This window comes from Pongo abelii, chromosome 9, assembly GCF_028885655.2.
Source record: "Pongo abelii isolate AG06213 chromosome 9, NHGRI_mPonAbe1-v2.0_pri, whole genome shotgun sequence".
Lineage (NCBI taxonomy): Eukaryota > Metazoa > Chordata > Mammalia > Primates > Hominidae > Pongo > Pongo abelii.
In genome coordinates, this window is record NC_071994.2 from 121,560,718 (window position 1) to 121,579,901 (window position 19,184).

Here is a 19,184-nt window from a genome sequence, read left to right on the forward strand (position 1 = left end):
GGTTTCACCATGTTGGCCAGGATGATCTCAATCTCCTGACCTTGTGATCTGCCCGCCTTAACCTCCCAAAGTGCTGGGATTACAGGTGTGAGCCACCATGCCTGGCCACATTTATATTTTTAATAAATCCCTCAGGCCTCCAAAGTTTCAGAACCATAGCTATTTTTTTTTAAGATAGGGTCTCACTCTGTAGCCCAGGCTAGAGTGCAGTGACACAATCGTAGCTCACTGCAGCCTCCAATTCCCAGCCTCATGCAATCCTCCCACCTCAGCCTCCCAAATAGCTAGGACTACAGGTGCCCACCACTGCACCCAGTTGATTTTTTTTTTTTTTTTGGTTGAGATAGGATGTTGCTATGTTGCCCAGGCTGGTTTTGAACTCCTAGGCTCAAGTGATCCTCTTGCCTCTGCCTCCTAAAGTGCTGGGATTACATGCACGAGCCACTGTGCCCAGCCTAGAACCACTACCATTAGAAGTAATAGAAGATGACATCTGTTGAAAATATCCCTGTCTCAGCCAGGTGCAGTGGCTCATGCCTGTAATCCCAGCACTTCTGGAGGCTGAGTGGGTGGATCATTTGAGGTCAAGAGTTCGAGACCAGCCTGGCCAACATGATGAAACTCTGTCTCTACTAAAAATACAAAAATTAGCTGAACTTGGTGACACATGCTTGTAATCCCAGCTACTCGGGAGGCTGAGGCAGGAGAATCACTTGACTACAGGAGACAGAGGTTGCAGTAAGCCAAGATCATGCCACGGCACTCCAGCCTGAGCAACAGAGCAAGACTCCATCTCAAAAAAGAAAAATCCCAGGCTCAAACTCCTGCTTTCCAGGTAGATGGAGCAGGATCATGTGCTTTAATTGGTGAAGGGTTTCTGATCCCAGTTTATCATGCAGAAGGCAGGAGCAAGCCAGGGACAGGTCCTGGAGAAAGGAAGCTAAAATGGTGCCTTTGATACAGGGGAAAGGGATACAAAAGGGGCTTAGGTGAGACCTCCTTACAGCTAGTGGCACCTGGCCAGCAGGGCCGTAGAGTTAAGGCCATCCCCTTAGCAGCAGTGGGACTTTGTTACACACACCCTCTGAGTCTTGGTGAGAAACTAGTCCCAGGGCCCCTTGTTGTCTCTGCCACCCCCATTCATGACATCATGGAAACTTCTGTGAGGCTGGGCTCCTGAACACAGCAGCCTGCCCTCGGCTGGATGAGGCAGCCAAAACCCTAAAAGGGTTGTGATAGGGACTGGAGTCAACAAGTAGCTGTGGGAACGTGGTGGCGCAGACCCTTCACCCAGGGAGCCCTGTGGACTAGAAACACCAGACAGCCAGGATGTGGCGAGAGACTGCCCAACACACTGTCTGTGTGGGGCAGAGGAAGGAAGGAGATGAAGGAAGGAACAGGTAGGTAGGAGGGCGAGATCCCAGGCAAGTCAGGACAACTCCCATGCCTTGCCCAGGAGCCTTAAGAAGTCCAGGCACCTGCTGAGTGAAAGAGGATATATTTATTGGCTGAGCAAGAAGGGAAGGTACAGTTGGTAATGGATGCTTCTAGAAGCCACCAGTCTCAGGTTCACTTGTTCCGAGCCCAGTTTCCTCCAAGGCGGCTGTACTGAGCATCATCTCGATCTCGGAGGGGCTAAGAGAGGAGAAGAGCAAATGGTCAGGAGGCAGGGTTAGAACTCTTCAAGGAAGGGCCCCAGCAGGCCCGGACGATGAGAGCTCCTGCCTGACCTCTCCAGTCACACCCAGCGATGAACTCCCCAGTAGGACCCTTCCCATGTGCAAACAGCATTCGGTGTCAGCCTCTCTATCCCCACTCACCCTCCCTTCATTCCTGCCTCCTTCCCCTCAAGGCTCACCTGATAGACCTGGTCATTCCTCAACAGAACTTGTGTGTCGGCAGCTAGAAGAACCAGAGAGAGACATCAATGGCCTAGCAGATGGGACAGTGAGATCCACCCTCCCACACCCTCAGAAGTCTGCATGAGTGATATGAACACACAGGTTCTTTCAACAGTCAAAGTTCTAGGAGTCTTTAGGAGATTGTAAGAGTAACTCCCAGCTGAGACTAAACCTACCACCAGCCCCATTCCTTAGCTGGAGCATAAGCTCACTGGTACACACACACACACACACACACACACACACACACACACACACGCTCTGCTCTTCCACTAACCCCCAGACAGCCTTCCAGTCTCATGTCCAGCAAAGCAGAAGACTCCCAAAGCAAGGAGCAGAGTGGCAATGACATCAGTGACAATGATGCCAGCCACGGTGGCTGGATCCAGCTCCACACAGCTCTGGCACACTGTGGGGGAAGGGAGGAGAGAGGAGAGGTTGAGAGCCTTTAAGATCAGGGAACCATCCTCTGCCTCCTAGGTCAACCCTTAGATCTCTCATGCCAAAACCCAAACCTCAATAAGACTCTGGGAGAAAGGCCTGGTGATGGGCTTGCCACACCTTCCTCCACCCTGCATCCTAAGGAATCCCTGGGAAGAGCCAAGAAGTAATCTCACCTTTGTGGGACCTTGAACAAGGTGGTGGGCCAAACCTCTCACCCAACCAAGGCTGCAGTAACATGACCCCTACTGCTCTGTCTTGCTGAGTTAAGCTCCCTCTTCCACTTTGAAGGTCCCCAAATCTGGCTTGTACCATTACAATAGTGACCTCACTTTGTTTAGAGAACAGATGGGTTCACCATATCCCTCTCTAGCCAGAAAGTTCTCACATCCAGAAGCCCTATCCATTCCAACCCAAAGGGTTCAGGAAGCACGTACTTCGATAATGAACTTGCACGGTAGATTCTTTGTCCTTGTATATATCTGTCCCATTACATCTATATATTCCTCGTGGGTCCAGGATGCGTTTTCCCAGGTCCAGTCTTGTAACGTCTGAGAGCAGTGTTCCCACTGTTCCCTCTACCCACATGATGCTGGTATTGCAATTCACAAACACTCTGTCCTCAAGTTCCTCTACAGTTATCTTGAAAGGGCTCACTAAAGGGGAAAAAAATATCACAATTGGAGACAGCTCTTTGGTCTGCACCAAGCCCTTTGTTCTGCGGAAGCTCATACTTAACAGAGACCATTTTCCTGGTCCTGGACAGTTTATGGTTTCCATCAAGAGAGACAGAAGTCACAAGAAAAAGCCTTCAGAAAGTTCCCCACCAACTGCAGGGGTCAAGGGGGACATGAGGATGCCATTCAAGCAGAGGACAGGTCTTGGGGCCTTGGTGCAAAAGAGGACCCCTCAGAGCAGGGTTGACCCAAGTACCTTCCTGGAAATGAATCCAGACCGCTGATGAGGAATAGGGGGAGCATGGACCACTGAAGCACCCAGAAGACATGGAAAGACAGAAGAACATGCCTCGGTTGGAAATGTCTGCATTTTTTCTTCAAGGAAACATCTAATTCTACTTCCCAGCCATCTACAACACTCCCACTTCAGCTTCTTATCCTCATCCTTCCTCATTGCCCCTGCTCCATTAACAACCAAGAAAGCGGGGCTGTCAATACTGAAGCCTTTCCCAGGGCCAGGGATGGCTGTGGGTGGAGACCAGCTGGTTTACCAGCCCCTGAATTATCAGCCAAGTGGTCCAGAACGGGACCAGAGCAAATCCCATGTACAGTTTTCCACCCTTGGTTAGGAGGAGGAGAACAGGAAAAAAATTTTATTGAATCCATCCCTAGAGCTCCTCACAAGTCAAGTCTTGTGGGAGACTTTTAGGGCTAGAGGTGAGTGCAGCAACATTCCAGATGCAGCGAGTTCCTCTGACAGCCTGAGCACATCTCCACAGGTCACAGAGGCACTACAGTCTATGCCTCCAAACACAGGGAAAAGTGGAGTCTACATTCATTCATCCTGGGCTTCACACTCAGTCCCAAATTTGGATACAAGAGCATCTTCTAGAAAACCCTGAAATAGCTGTTGCTCACACTTCTGAAGCAGGTTGGAAGTATATGCATGTATACTCAGGGAGACACATGCACATCAAATGCTTCACATCCTACAGTCGCGTCCTCTTCAGGGATCTGTCTCCAGTGGAAATCCTGAGTGTTCTAGTGCAGCCGACTATTAGGTGACCATTGGACACAGTTTGCTTAGCAATGAAGGGATTCCTGGGACATGGGACTTTCCATTTTAAAACTGAAATTGGCAAACTGAGATGAGTTAAAATCCTCCCATGTAACAACCCCTCAAATCTTCCCTCCCTCCTGCTCAACCTAAAGTTAACTTCTCTTAAAGCATTCACATGAGTGCTAGGACATGCCTCCAGGGGTGACATAATCATAGCCAAACAAACAAGAGTCCTGGTTCCAGAAGCCATCAACCCTAAAAGGAGTAGTGCAGGAAGCTGTGCTCCCATGGCCAGTCCCAGATTCAGGTACATACATACTGAGCTATTTTCTACAGATCTCTGGCCTAAGGCCTGCTGAGAGACATTCCAGGCCCACATGCACCCGTGGCTGGAGCCAGTCAAAGCCAAGAGCCTGTTTCCCAGACTCTATGCTACATCCTGCCCCTGCCCTCCTGACACCCCTGGGGTGCCTGGTGAATTGAAGCTAGCACCGAGAAGCACTTTTTTTTTTTTTTTCTTTTGAGATAAGGTCTCGCAGGGTCACCCAGGTTGGAGGGCAGTGGCATGATCACAGCTCACTGAAGCCTTGAAATCCCGGGCTCAAGTGCCCCTCCTGCCTCAGCCTCTCAAGTAGCTGGGACTACAGTTGTGCACCACCACGCCTGGCTAATTCTTTTGTTTTACAAAAGATAGAGTCTCATCGTGTTGCTCAGACTGGTCTCAAACTCCTGGCCTCAAAGGATCCTCCCACTTCAGCCTCCCAAAGCTCTGGGATTACTGGTGTGAGCCACTGTGCCTGGCAAGAAACACTTTCAAGTGGGCTTCACTCCCATCAGTAATGTCCCTCTCAGGTCCCTTCCCCCACCCACCTGGAGTAGCCTTACCTTGGGAGAGAAGGGTAGCCAGTACCAGGCCAGACAGAAACGTGCTATGTTCCATCTCCCAGCAGAACTCATCCAGTAGATAAAGCCAGGTCACCGAACTATCAGCCTGGGTGAGAGCTGCCCTCCCCTAGCTGACTCACAGGTACCGGAAAGAGGAGAGTGGGGGAGGAACTAGAAGATGTCTGCTTCTCTGCTTTCTGCCGTTGATGATGGGAAATTGTCAGGGTGGGGGTGGGCTAGGGGTAGGGTAGGAAGGAAGCGGTGTAAATTGCTCTACCTCTGAGCAGGGAGCTGGCAGAGAATATGGAAAAGGTGGCCTGAACTGTAGCGTCCCTATTGACAATGCAACCACATTTACGCACAACCTAAAAACTGCCACATCTCAAAGCCCCTTGAAAGAAGCCGTTGGCCCCATAGCACAAGCTGTAGCAGCTAGATTTCTCATGGAGGCTGATCTTTCTCAGGACCTTTCACTAGGCAGCCAGGGACACCAGATCTAGCAGCTTCTTGTCAGTGGGAGGTTGGGCTTTAGAGACCCCAGCCAGAGATTTGAATCCTGGGTCCAATACTGCCTACCTGTGGGGCCTGGGCCAGCCATAAAATTTTTCAGAGTCTTATTCCATTAGTACCATTATAAGGATTCAAACAAGATGTTTGCATGGTGCCTCACACATCATATGTGCTCAATAAGGGGTAGTTATTAATAATAATATAATTGACTGACAGGCAATATTGAGCCTCCCAGTGAGACAAATGGACCTTTTTCCCCGGTGGCCTACGAGGATCTGAAACTCTTCACACTGCTGCAGTTAGACTGTCACTTACCTGGGGACAGAGTCATGCCTGTCTTGCTCACTGCTGTATCTTGTGCCTGGCACATAACGGGAGCTCTGCACATTTTTGTTGGCTCACTGACTGACTGTCTGAGGGAGACAGGGTCCTGAGATCCTGGACATTCAGTCTGGGCTCTGGCCCCTGAAAATGTGCTGGCCTGTCCTCAGAATTGTTCCACCTATTCCCTTCCAGGTGCCTCTTTCATGATCTCAAAAGAATAGTGAAGCCAGGTGCCGTGTCTCACACCTGTAATCCCAACACTTTGGGAGGCTGAGGCAGATGGATCACAAGGTCAGGAGTTCGAGACCAGCCTGACCAACAAGGTGAAACCCCGTCTCTACTAAAAATACAAAATTTAGCCAGGCTTGGTGGCACGCACCTGTAATCTCAGCTACTCAGGAGGCTGAGGCAGGAGAATCGCTTGAACCCAGGAGGTGGAGGTTGCAGTGAGCTGAGATAGCACCACTGCACTCCAGCCTGGGCAACAAAGTGAGACTGTCTCAAAAAAGAAAAAGAAAAAAAAAGTGAAAAAAATTCCTGAATGAAGGCCTGGACTGAGGTGGCTTTCCATTCGGAGGTCCAGCCCCAAGCAGCTGAGAGTCCTTCCTAAATTCATTACCTATAGCAACAACAACTAGCAACGAGTAACAACTGGCTGCAATCCTAAAAACTAATGACAGGGACATTTATCTCCCTCATGAAGAAATGGTCCCAGGACCATCTCCCACCCAGCATCCATTGCGGTTCCCTGTGCAAGATGAGTCTCTGAGTGGGAATCCAGCACTCTCTCCCTCTCCTTCCCCACCACCTCCACCCTCCTTAACGGAAAAACAAAAGGCATCTGCACCTGCAGCCCTGCTGAGGCCCCTGCTGCCCACGCTTGCAGCAGAGGGTGGAGGCTCTGGGTTCTTGCCTTCTCTCAAGGGCCCCAGCCCCAACGGTGATGGGCGGAGCCAGTCTAGCTGCTGCACAGGCTGGCTGGCTGGCTGCTAAGGGCTGCTCCGCGCTTTTGCCAGAGGACAGAGACTGACATGGAACAGGGGAAGGGCCTGGCTGTCCTCATCCTGGCTATCATTCTTCTTCAAGGTAAGGGCCTACTAGGGGTCTGGCAGCCTGGGGAAGGGCTCAAGGGAAGAGCCCATCACTGGTGAGGCAGGAATATTGGGATCCCTGACCTTCAGCCTACCTCTGCTGTCACCTTAGAGTTCAAAGGGCAAAATGGAGCCTCTTAACTGTTCTCTGCTAGAGAGAAACAGTGTCCCATGGAGGAGAAGGAATCCTTGTCTCTGAAAAATGCAGAGTACTTAACTGGCTGAAGAGAGGACCCTGTTACCACCATCTTAGATTTGAATGCAGCCCAAAAGGGCATAGGCCAAGAAAATAAAAGGAAAAAGTATATGTTCCCTACTTCAGAGCTGGGGGCTAGCAGTCAACCTATGAAATGTTCATTCACTCAGTTGGGCAGTTGGCCAATTGGTCAACAAAGATGGGTGAGACCCTAATATGTGATACGCCATGAGGAAATAAAAATGAATAAAACACTTACGCTCTACAGAACTCATAGTCTTATTGGAGAAATTAGTTTTCATGGTGCCAGACTGAGTGTACGGTACAGTATGGGTGCCTGCATGACTACTCCATTGGAAATATCCAATAGGAAGTGGATGAACTGGGTTGATGCCTGGAGTCTGGACATACTGGGAAAGTTAAAACCATGGAATTTGCTGAAGTCACATAAGTACTATGTGAGGAAGAGGGGGCTGAAGATGGAACAGTGAGGGCACCAATTTTAAGGGGCAGTTAGAGAAAAAAAAAACATTCCAGGAAAGAGATAAAAGGAGAATCAAAGAGCTGAAATAATCAAATATATGCACTACCTTGGAAACCAAGGGAGTAGAGAGCTTCTAGAAGGAGAGAATTACCAAGAGTATAAAATGTTAAAGAAAGCCCACTAATATAGGCATATATTTAAAAGTTTAAGTCTGTGGGATGTGGCAGAATGCGCATGATCGGTGATTCAGCACAGTTTCAGCAGGGCATTGTGAGTGGAAGCCAAGCGAAAATTGGTAGAAGGTGAAGGTCAGGTAATGAGGCCAGCAAATGTAGACTCTTCTTTAAGGAAATTTGGATAAGGAGGGAGAAAAGACTGGGTGGTAGGTAGAGGAGGAAGTAGAGTCTAAGAATAAATGTTTTTGAGGATGAGAGAAACTTGAGCACATTTCTAGGCTAAAGGAGAAGATGATGAGTACAGCAAGGTCCTGGAGTTGATGGTGGAAGGACAGAGTCAAGAGTGGGGTCAAGAGCACAGAGGGGAAGGCAATGTTACCCTCTAAGACCTGGAGAAAGGAAGTGCAAACGGTGCTGGCCACAGATAGGTTTATAAAGGGAAAGGAAGCTAAAGGAGAAAGGACAATAACAACTTCCATGTTCTAAAAAATCCAGGTGGGAGGCAATGCCACCTGCTGAAACTGAGCTGGGTGATGACTGGTTGGGAGACTTGAAGAGGACAGTGAGAGTTTAGAATAGAATTATTTCTGAGAGAAATGGGAGGAAAAGTCAGCTAAAGACAACACAGGTTGAGGAGCAACTCTCAAGCCTGGGTGAGGTGGCTGCATATCGTGGAAAGAGCATTGAGTTGAGCAGTAGAAAACCTGAGCTCTGGATCCAGCTTGGACACCAATGAGCTATGTGTACTTGAACAACTCCTCCACTGTCTGGGAGTTCTCATGCCAGCCAATCCAGAAATGTGGCAGGGACGGGCATGGTGGCTCACGTCTGTAATCCCAGCACTTTGGGAGGTCGAGGCAGGTGGATCACCTGAGGTCAGGAGTTCGAGACCATCCTGGTCAACATGGTGAAACCCCATCTCTACTAAAAATATTTTTTAAATTAGCGGGGCGTGGTGGTGGGTGCCTGTAATCCCAGCTACTCAGGAGGCTGAGGCAGGAGAATTGCTTGAACCCAGGAGATGGAGGTTGCAGTGAGCCAACACGGTGCCACTGCACTCCAGCCTGGGCGACAGAGTGAGACTCCATCTCAAAAAAACAAAACAAAAAAAAAGAAATGTGGCTATATGACCTCTTAAGTCCTAAAAGGAAACCTCACTCACATTAAAAGATGTCAATCGGCCAGGCACAGTGGCTCATGGCTATAATCCCAACACTTTGGGAGGCTAGGGAAGGAGGATCATTTGAGCCCAGGAGTTCAAGACCAACCTGGGCAAAATAGGGATACCCTGTGTCTACAAAAACTACAAAAATTAGCCAGGCATGTTGGCATACACTTATGCCAGCTACTTGGGAGGCTGAAGTGGGAGGATTGCTTGAGCCCAGGAGCTCGAGGCTGCAGTGAGCCATGATCACACCACTGCACTTCAGCCTGAGTGACAGAGCAAGGAAAAAAAAAAAGATGTCTCAAAAAAAAAACAAAAAAACACTATGTCAACGATCAGTGCAATCTCCTTCCCTGAATCCAATTTAGAATGAGGGGTCTCTGTCTTCTCTTGGTCTTCTGACCAGGTGGTCAGGAGAAGAACTAGTTAGAAACCTCTTTAACTGTTTGTCTTGCCTTTTCTCCCATTTGCTCATTTATTCATTTGCACATTCATTCAACAAATAAAGTTCCTACCATGTTCCAGGCACTGCACTGGATACTGTTCAAAAATAATCCCACCTGCATGAGGTTCTAAGACAGTTCACTTCTTTTATTTCCATTATACTTTGACTCATGACCGCCTCTCCCTATCACACACACTCCACCTCTAGCTACACTACCTCTCTTGTCCTTTTCCAAAGCTGCATCTTATTCAGCTATTCTTTCTACCCAGAATGCCTTTCTCTATCTGGTATATTCCTGCTTACTCTTCAAGGCCCAGACAAATGTCATTTCCTCTATTAAGCTTTCCCTGACCCTCACCCTTGGACAAAATTAATAGCTTCTACCCTTTTTTCATATGCAGTCATATAAGCACTAAAAGATAATGTATACGTTCTATTCAATTAATTGCATGTATGTTTTAATTTTTTCACTTCATCATAAACTTTGGAAGCAGCAGTTGATTCTTCATATCAGCACTCTTTTCTTTCATAATATCTAATTATTTTAGGTCATAATAGTGCTCGTTAAATGTTTGGATTAAATCTAATTGAATTGAATTCAAGTGCCAGATCTCTGTAGTATGTCTACCATGCAACTCCACTACCCTAAGGTTTTGTTTGCCTGTTTGTTTGTTTGTTTGTTTGTTTTTGTTTTTTTGAGACAGCTTTAACACCTAGGCTGGAGTGCAGTGGTGCAATCTCGGCTCACTGCAACCTCCATCTCCCAGGCTCAACTGTTCCTCCCACTTCAGCCTCCTGAGTAGCTGGGACTACAGGTGCGTACCACCACGCCCAGCTAATTTTTTTGTATTTTTTGTAGAGACAGGGTTTCGCCATGTTGTCCAGGCTGGTGTCTAACTCCTGGGCTCAAGCAATCTGCCCACCTCAGCGTCCCAAAGTGCTGGGATTATAGGTGTAAGCCACTGCTGCCGGTCAACTCTGAGTTTTGAGACAGATTTGAGGACTAATTGAAAAGCCAGCTTCCCTGGGACATCCAGGGTTTTTACAAGAAAAGGATCACCAAGGCTGAATATTTTATAAGGAACTCAGCCTAAAGGCTTTGGATAGTGCACACCTACTCCTTGCCAGGGCATTAGCTGCTCAAGAAGCAGAGTGTTCTGGACTGGATAGGCAATATCCTTACTTACACATACTACAGTACAATCCTGATGCTAACCCCCCAAATTAGTGTCAGACCCTACAGGTTAAGAGCATGATTCCCAACCAGATTGCCCTCACTTTAAATGCCAGCTGCAAGTTCAGGGTACCCCAGACCACTCACACTTCTGACAAACTGCCTACAGTCTTAAGGATTCCCATGACCTTCCGCACTGATAATTTGCTAGAATAACTCACAGAACTTAAGAAAGTGCTGTACTTCCTATTTCAGTTTTATTAAAAAATAAAATCAGAACCAGCTAAATGAAAAGGGAAAGGTCTAGGAGGGTAATGAACACAGAGCCTCCGTGCCCTCTCCCCGTGGAATTAGAACACATCGCCCCCAGCACTCTCCCACACTCTGCCAGCACATTGATGGGTTCACCAACCAGGAAGCTCCACCAAGTTTTTATTGAGGTGTCTTTACATAGGCATGATTGATTGAATCATTGGCCACTTGACTGATATCAATCTCTAGGATCCCTTCCTGGGGCTGATATCACTAGTTTCAAAGCTGCAATCCTCTTACCATATGGTTGGTCTTGACCAGCACCATCCTGAGTCATTGCCATACATAAACTCAGGTATGGTCTAAGGGTCCACCACAGATAACAAAGCCACTCCTGTCACTCATGAAATTCCAAGGGTTAGAAACACCCTCCCAGGATACCAGGACAAAGATGAGACAAATTATTTATTATCACCTTGAATTCAATTGGGTGATTTAGTCTACAATCCAGATAACTAAGTATAGATACCATCATTTTCATGGATTTGAATCTTTCTTCATCTTGGCCTCAAATAACCATGGAAATACTTCAGAGCATCTGAACAACTCCATGACCAGCTAATACTCTATCTCTCTTCTGTCTTTACAGGTACTTTGGCTCAGTCAATCAAAGGTAGGAGAAATGGCTTCTTTCTATACTCAGACTCAGAATATTGACGGAAATTTGGCTTCCTACAACAGTAGTCCTACAGGAGCAAACAGTTTAGAATGAATGAAAGGATGGGGATAGATAGGTGATGCCTCTATTGTCAACCAAATCAGTGACATGACATAATCTGTTCTGGGCAGCTTGCCTGTAGCTAAGCATTTAACTGGTCTCTTACAGGAGAAACAGGACCCCAGTAGCTAGGGACACATCTCAAACTGTGACCCATGAACCAGCAGGTATTGGCGTCACCTGGGATCCTGACCTTAGTCTCTGTCAATCCTTCTCTTTAGTTCATCTATTCTACCTAAAGTGATCTCATCATCTGGTATGCTGTTAGCAGTTTCTTACCTGTATAGTATCTTCCAAATAACATGCCCCAAAATCCCAAAGTTTTACCCCTACTAATTACAGCAATGTCTCTTTTATTCTTCATCCCCTGACGCAGATATTGGCGTCACCCGAGAGCATGTTAGTAATGCAGAATCTCCCCTCCCCAGAACTACTAAATAGCACCTGAAATTTTAACAAGATCCCCATGTGATTCATGTGCACATCAAAGTTTGAGAAACACTACTCTAATGATCTCCTAGTATGCAGAAGCAGGGAGAATTTCAGAGGCAAGATCCTTAATAGAACCATGGCTTTTCTCATTTCAGGAAACCACTTGGTTAAGGTGTATGACTATCAAGAAGATGGTTCGGTACTTCTGACTTGTGATGCGGAAGCCAAAAATATCACGTGGTTTAAAGATGGGAAGATGATAGGCTTCCTAACTGAAAATAAAAAAAAATGGAATCTGGGAAGTAATACCAAGGACCCTCGAGGGATGTATCAGTGTAAAGGATCACAGAAAAAGTCAAAACCACTCCAAGTGTATTACAGAAGTATGTAATCCCCTTTGGTCTGTTTGTTGTGAAATTAATCAGTATTTGCTGTTCTGGTGAGCTTTTTATCTGGGGTGAAAGTGGAAATAGATCCTCAACAGTGATATTATTGCCTGTTCTCTTAATTTCAGCTTGCCTTTTTTAAAATACTGTAAGATACTTCCCTCACCCTATTGAAAAAACTACAGCCAGTCCTGTAAAACTTTGTTTACCTTTGGGTGGGCTCCATGGATTTGAGCAATTCAGCACTGAGTTGAATGAAGGGGTTGGGGAGACAAGGGCGATCATAAGGTGAGCAGCAGTGAGGACTGGAGCGCAGTGGAGCATGAAGAGCATCTAGTCTTCCTTCTGTTCCAGATACTTCCTGGTAGTTAGACTACATGGGCTTCCCCAGGAATCCTGGGGGACTGAAGAGCATCAAGATGCATTGAGTTTTGGCGCAAGGATCTTCCCTTGCCCTGCCACCCACAGAGGAAAAGCCTGCTGCCCTCCACAGGGGCATTATTGCAGATAGGCAGGAGAAAACAAACCAGGAAAAACAACTTTCGCAACCTGAAGGTTTGTCTCTCCTTTTCCCTACAGTGTGTCAGAACTGCATTGAACTAAATGCAGCCACCATATCTGGCTTTCTCTTTGCTGAAATCATCAGCATTTTCGTCCTTGCTGTTGGGGTCTACTTCATTGCTGGACAGGATGGAGTTCGCCAGTCGAGAGGTAAAAGAATGCTCTTAGATAAGAGATGGGACCACCTGAGACCCTCAGCTTTCCTCCTACCATTATGTACCCAATAGAAGAGACTGAGTTGGTGCCTCTTGCTAATGTGCATAGTTGGGTGAGGCTGTATTTCTCTGAGACAGGAGAAAAGGATACGTGGTGTTATCACAGCATGTTCACCTGTCTCAAGATAAAATTCCCACTGATTTATCCTCTGTGACAAAAAAAAAAAAAAAAAAAAACAGGCGCAGTGGCTCACACCTGTAATCACAACACTTTGGGAGGCCGAGGCGGGCAGATCACGAGGTCAGGAGATCGAGACCATCCTGGCTAACACGGTGAAATCCCATCTTTACTAAAAATACAAAAAATTAGCCAGGCGTGGTGGTGGGCGCCTGTAGTCCCAGCTACTCTGGAGGCTGAGGCAGGAGAATGGCGTGAACCTGGGAGGCGGAGCTTGCATGAGCCGAGATGGTGCAACTGCACTTCAGCCTGGGCGACAGAGCGAGACTCCATCTCAAAAAAAAAAAAAAAAAAACTATTTTAAGTAAACCCTTATATACAGAAAAGTGAATCACAAGCATACAGCTCAAAAAAAAATTCACAGAGCAAATTCACCCACGCAGCCAGCACATAATTTAAGAAAGACAATATTACCAATGCCATCGAAGCCCCTCCTGTGGTCACTTCCAGCCACTACCCATCCTCAAGAGTGAGCATTGTCCTGACTTCTAACAACAAGGATTAACTTTACTTGTTTTTGTTCTTTATGTAAATGGACTCATATATTAAGTATTCTTGTGAGTAGCTTCTTTCACTCAACAACATGTTTACATGCTTTATCCATACTCTTGTGTGTATATAAAACTCTTATTGTTATTTAGTATTCCATTTTGTGAATATAACCCGATTTATTATGCATTCTACCTTGTGTGGATTCTGTTTCTTTTTTTGTGCAGCTTCAGACAAGCAGACTCTGTTGCCCAATGACCAGCTCTACCAGGTAAGGGGATGAAGAATAAAAGAGACATTGCTGTAATTAGTGGGGGTAAATCTTTGGGATTGAGGGGCATGTTATTTGGAAGATTCTATACAGGTAAGAAACTGCTAACAGCATACCAGATGATGAGATCACTTTGGGTAGAATAGATGAACTAAAGAGAAGGACTGACAGAGACTGAGGTCAGGATCTAGTAGCACAAGTTGAAGAACACACTGAGAGGGACAGATGAAGAAACTCTCAACAGGCCGGGCACTCACTATAGACAGGCCATGGCTCATGCCTGTAATCCCAGCACTTTGGGAAGCCAAAACAGGTGAATCACCTGAGGTCAGGAATTCGAGACAAGCCTGGCCAACATGATGAAACTCTGTCTCTACTAAAAATACAAAAAAAATTAACCAGGCGCGGTGGCGCGCACCTGTAGTCCCAGCTACTCAGTAGGCTGAGGCAGGAGTACCACTTGAACCCAGGAGGCAGAGGTTGCAGTGAGCTGCGATTGCGCCACTGCACTACAGCCTGGGCAACAGAGCAAGACTCCATCTCAAAAAAAAAAAAAAAAAGAGAGAGAGAAAGAAAAAAGACAGAGCCTCCATCTCCTTGTCCTCTTTCCATCCTCAGGACCATGAAGTACCCACTCCAAACTCTCACATATAAAAAGCATTCAATAAACATGCATCAAATTAATTAATAGAGGATGGAAAAAATGACTTATGACTGTGCTGTCCTTTCCAGCCCCTCAAGGATCGAGAAGATGACCAGTACAGCCACCTTCAAGGAAACCAATTGAGGAGGAATTGAACTCAGGACTCAGAGTAGGTGGGTTCTTCAATGCCAAGTCTAATAAAGGACCCTTGCATCAACCGCCCTCCCAATTGCTTCTAAGTCTAGCTCCCTTCCCTAAGCGGCTATAAGGATCAGACTCTGGGGATCAGGGATTGGGAGGTGGTTTGGGGTACTCTTTTCTAAAAATTATGGGGCCATACTGATTGTCTTGGCCTAGGAAAATATGAATTTTATGTACCTGTAAATCCTGTCAGAGCAGGGCCTCAAGACATAGAGATGCTGTATATTAATCTTAACCTACATTAGAATTTCTCATTATCTACACTATCAACATTTTGGGCTGATTAATTATTTGTGATGAGGGGCTAGCCTGTGCATTGTAGGAGTTATGGCCTCTTCCACCAGATGCTGGTAGATTGTCCAGTGTGACAATCAAAAATGTGTCCAGACATTACCAAATGTGTCCAAACATCACCTCCAGGGCAAAATCACCCTTAGTTAAGAACCACTAACCTATATTAACCTTCCAATCAATAAATCAATCAGTCAGAAGTTATGATTTAATTAATCTATCTGAAGTTTCTATCAGGAAGATAGGGTTGAAAGCATTATTTGGTTTTTTTGAACAAATTGCAATTTTTCTTTTTTCAGTCCAGGTGTTCGCCTCCTATTCAGTTCCCAGAATCAAAGCAATGCATTTTGGAAAGCTCCTAGCAGAGAGACTTTCAGCCCTAAATCTAGACTCAAGGTTCCCAGAGGTGACAAATGGAGAAGAAAGGCCATCAGAGCAAATTTGGGGTTTTCTCAAATAAATAAAAATAAAAACAAATACAGTGTTTCAGAAGCGCCACCTATTGGGGAAAATTGTAAAAGAAAAATGAAAAGATCAAATAACCCCCTCGATTTGAATATAATTTTTTGTGTTGTAATTTTTATTTCTTTTTGTATAGGTCATAATTCACATGGCTCAAATATTCAGTGAAAGATGTCCCTCCACTGCCATCCCCTGCTACCCAGCGACCCTGTTGCCCTCTTCAGATACAAATTAGTTTCTCTTTTTTTTTTTTTTTTTGAGACAGTCTTGCTCTGTCGTCCAGGCTAAAGTGCAGTGGCACCATCTCGGCTCACTGCAACCTCTGCCTCCTGGGTTCAAGCGATTCTCCTGCCTCAACCTCCCGGGCAGCTGGGATTACAGGCACACACTACCACACCTGGCTAATTTTTGTATTTTTAGTAGAGACGGGGTTTCGCCCTGTTGGCCAAGCTGGTCTCGAACTCCTGACCTCAAGTGATCCGCCCGCCTCGGCCTCCCAAAGTGCTGGGATTACAGGTGTCAGCCACCATGCCTGGTCTTAAAACTAGTTTCTTATATACCTCTCTGGAGGTATTCTAGGCATATATGAGCACATTCTCAAGTACATATTATCCTCCCTTCCCCTATCTTTTAGACAAATGATATCAAACTATACATCTTGTGAGATTATTGCATACCATTATATGAAGAACTCCTTTTTAATGCAGCCATATTGTACAAATAGACTATGATTTATTTAACCTGTTATCTATCAGTGGATATTTAAGTTGGTTCCAATCTTTTGCTCTTACAACAATTCTGCAATGACTAACATTGTATAAATATCATTTTTAAAGATAATTGCATTGAAGCATAATTTACATGCCATAAAATCCACCCATCTTAAGTGATTTCACCTGTTCTCAGAAATTTTTAGTAAATTTAACTAATTGTACAGCAATTACCATAATCCAGCTTTAGGACATTTTCTTTTCTTTTTTTTTTTTTTTTTTTTTTTTTGAGGTGGAGTCTTGCTCTGTGGCCCAGGCTGGAGTGCAGTGGCACAATCTCAGCTCACTGCAACCTCTGCCTCCTGGGTTCAAGCAATTCTCTTGCCTCAGCCTCCCGAGTAGCTGAGACTACAGGCACGTGCCACCACGCCCAGCTCATTTTTTGTGTATTTAGTATTTGTGTATTTAGTAGAGACAGGGTTTCACCATGTTGGCCAGGCTGGTCTCAAATTCCTGACCTCAGGTGATCCACCTGCCTCAACCTCCCAAAGTGCTGGGATTACAGGTGTGAGCCACCGCGCCGGGCCCGTAACTGTATTTTAATATAGCCATTCTATGGGTTTAATATGGTATTTTATTATGGTCTTAATTTGCATTTCCCTAGAGATTAACCATGCTGAGTGTCCTGTCATGTGTTTATTAACCATTCATATATTTTTAGTGAAATGTCTATTCAAATCTTTTGCCCATTTTTAAGTTGACTTATTTGTTTGTCTTCTCACTATTGGGTTGCATATGTCTTTGATATAAGTCTTTTATCAGATATATGATTTGGAAATATTTTCTACCAGTCTGTGGTTTGTTTTTCTTAATGGTGTCTTTTGAAGTGCAAAAGGTTTGAATTTTGAAGTACATTTTATCAATTTTTTCTTCTATATATTGTGCTTTTGGTAGCATGTCTAATAAATCTTTACCAAACCCACAGTACAAAGATTTTTCTCCTGTCTTCTTTTTATACTTTTTATAGTTTTATGGTTTTAGCTCTAACAATAAATGTGATTTTGAACATACATAAGACTATTTGTAACAAATACAAATAAATTGAATTGTTGAGCACTTGTATTTGCATTTGTAATTTTATTAACTATTGCCAAATTTCACTTTATAGCAGTTGTAAACACATACACACACACAAATATATATATATATGTGTGTGTATATATATGTATATATACGTATATATATATGTATATATATATGTATATATATATATGAATGACAGGGTCTTGCTCTGTTGCTCAGGCTGGAGTGCAGTGGCACAACATTGGCTCACTGCAGCCTCGACTGCCCAGGCTCAAGCAATCCTCCCACCTCAGCCTCCTGAGTAGCTGAGATTTCAGGTGTGTGCCACAATATCCAGCTAATTTTTTAATTTTTTTTTTTATAGAGACAGGGTATCACTATGTTGCCCAGGCCAGTCTCAAACTCTTGGGGTCAAGTGATCCTCCCATCTCATCCTCCTAAAATGCTGGGATTACAGGTGTGAGCCACTGTGCCCAGCCAGATTGTACCAATATATACTACCAATAACAACAAACAAAAGTGCCTGTTACTCCATACATGTTCCAACAGTGTATTATTAAACTTTTGAATCATGCCAACCTCAATGGCTTCTCACTATAATTTTAGTTTACATTTTTCTTATTAAAAATTGGAGGCTAGGCGTGGTGACTCACACCTGTAATCCCAGCACTTCGGGAGGCCAAGGCGGGTGGATCACCTGAGGCCAGTAGTTCGAGACCAGCCCAGCCAACATGGCGAAACCCTGTCTCTACTAAAAATACAAAAAATTAGCTGGGTGTGGTGGTGGGTGCCTGTAAACCCAGCTACTCAGGAGGCTGAGACAGGAGAATTGCTTGAACCTGGGAGGTGGAGGCTGCAGTGAGCTAAGATTGCACCATTGCACTCTAGCCTGGACAACGAGAGTGAAACTCCATCTCAAAAAAAAAAACAAACTGGAGTAAACCATTTGTTTTTCCTTCTCATGATATATAAGTTCACATCTTTGGTGTTTTTCTTATTGACTTACACTAACCCCTTACATATTTGGGAAACTAGGTCTTTTGTGATATTAGTTGCAAGTCTTTTTCCGACTTTATGTGTTTTTTAACTTTGCTTAAAAAAACACATTGGTTAGTTTTTCATGCACACTTTACAATTATTTGCATGTAGTATAATTCACTGGTCTCTTATGGCCTCTAGGTTACATTTCTTATTTAGAAAGTCTTCCTCCATTTTAAAATTATCCTTTTTTAAAAGTTCCCCCATGAATTCCTCTAGCATTTTTATGGTTTTATTTTACGCATTTATATCTTTGACCCATCTTGAATTGATTTTAGCATCAGATCTAATGTAGTAACCAATTTTAAATACAGATAGTTACCCAGTTATTCCAGAAATATTATTGAATGATTCATTTTGTGTCCATTAATTTTAAATGCTGTTACAACCCCACTCACCAGATTATAAGCTCCAAGAAGGAAAAGACTTATGTTTTTTCACTATGGTATCCTTAGGAACTAGAACAGTGGTAGGCACACAAAGATTGCCCAGGGCTTTTTGTGTGTGTGTGGTAAAAGATATATAACCTAAAATTTACCATTTTAACCTTTTTTTTTTTTGAGACAGAGTCTCACTCTGTCATCCAGGCACTCTAGTGCAGTGGCATCATCTCAGCTCACTGCAACCTCTGCCTCCCAAGTTCAAGCGATTCTCCTGCCTCAGCC

General features: G+C 45.0%; 2 protein-coding genes across 9 annotated transcripts in view; one reads left to right on the forward strand and one right to left on the reverse strand.

The window, feature by feature from the left end:
* The first annotated feature begins 1,110 nt into the window (after positions 1–1,110).
* Positions 1,111–17,520, forward strand: LOC100440370 (T-cell surface glycoprotein CD3 gamma chain). Of its 3 annotated transcripts, XM_009247137.3 has the most exons (8): positions 1,853–4,386; positions 5,991–6,884; positions 11,431–11,454; positions 12,147–12,374; positions 12,957–13,088; positions 14,048–14,091; positions 14,824–14,907; positions 15,526–17,520. In XM_009247137.3, the coding sequence occupies exons 2-7, from the start codon at positions 6,830–6,832 to the stop codon at positions 14,887–14,889; spliced, it is 549 nt and encodes a 182-aa protein (XP_009245412.1). In that variant the 5' UTR covers positions 1,853–4,386; positions 5,991–6,829; the 3' UTR covers positions 14,890–14,907; positions 15,526–17,520. The 3 variants fall into 3 exon arrangements, with proteins under 3 accessions (XP_054381162.1, XP_054381161.1, XP_009245412.1); XM_054525187.2 differs by lacking the exons at positions 1,853–4,386; positions 5,991–6,884 and adding an exon at positions 1,111–1,400 and having other exon boundaries at positions 15,531–15,699; XM_054525186.2 differs by lacking the exons at positions 1,853–4,386; positions 5,991–6,884 and adding an exon at positions 1,121–1,400 and having other exon boundaries at positions 15,526–15,699.
* The window catches only part of LOC100440740 (T-cell surface glycoprotein CD3 delta chain), a 35,048-nt gene continuing 17,346 nt past the window's right edge, over positions 1,483–19,184 (reverse strand). For 4 of the 6 annotated variants that reach the window (XM_054525181.2, XM_054525183.1, XM_054525182.1 and 1 more), the window contains 6 exons: positions 14,016–14,084; positions 12,587–12,781; positions 2,780–2,998; positions 2,179–2,310; positions 1,859–1,902; positions 1,483–1,635 (listed from right to left, as the gene is read on the reverse strand). In XM_054525181.2, the coding sequence (XP_054381156.1) occupies positions 1,570–1,635; positions 1,859–1,902; positions 2,179–2,310; positions 2,780–2,998; positions 12,587–12,710 (585 nt within the window). In that variant the 5' untranslated portion in view covers positions 12,711–12,781; positions 14,016–14,084 and the 3' untranslated portion in view covers positions 1,483–1,569. Of the gene's footprint in view, positions 1,636–1,858; positions 1,903–2,178; positions 2,311–2,779; positions 2,999–4,964; positions 5,144–12,586; positions 12,782–14,015; positions 14,085–19,184 lie in introns of those variants that run through there. The other 2 variants (XM_054525184.2, XM_002822550.6) reach the window with 2 other exon arrangements.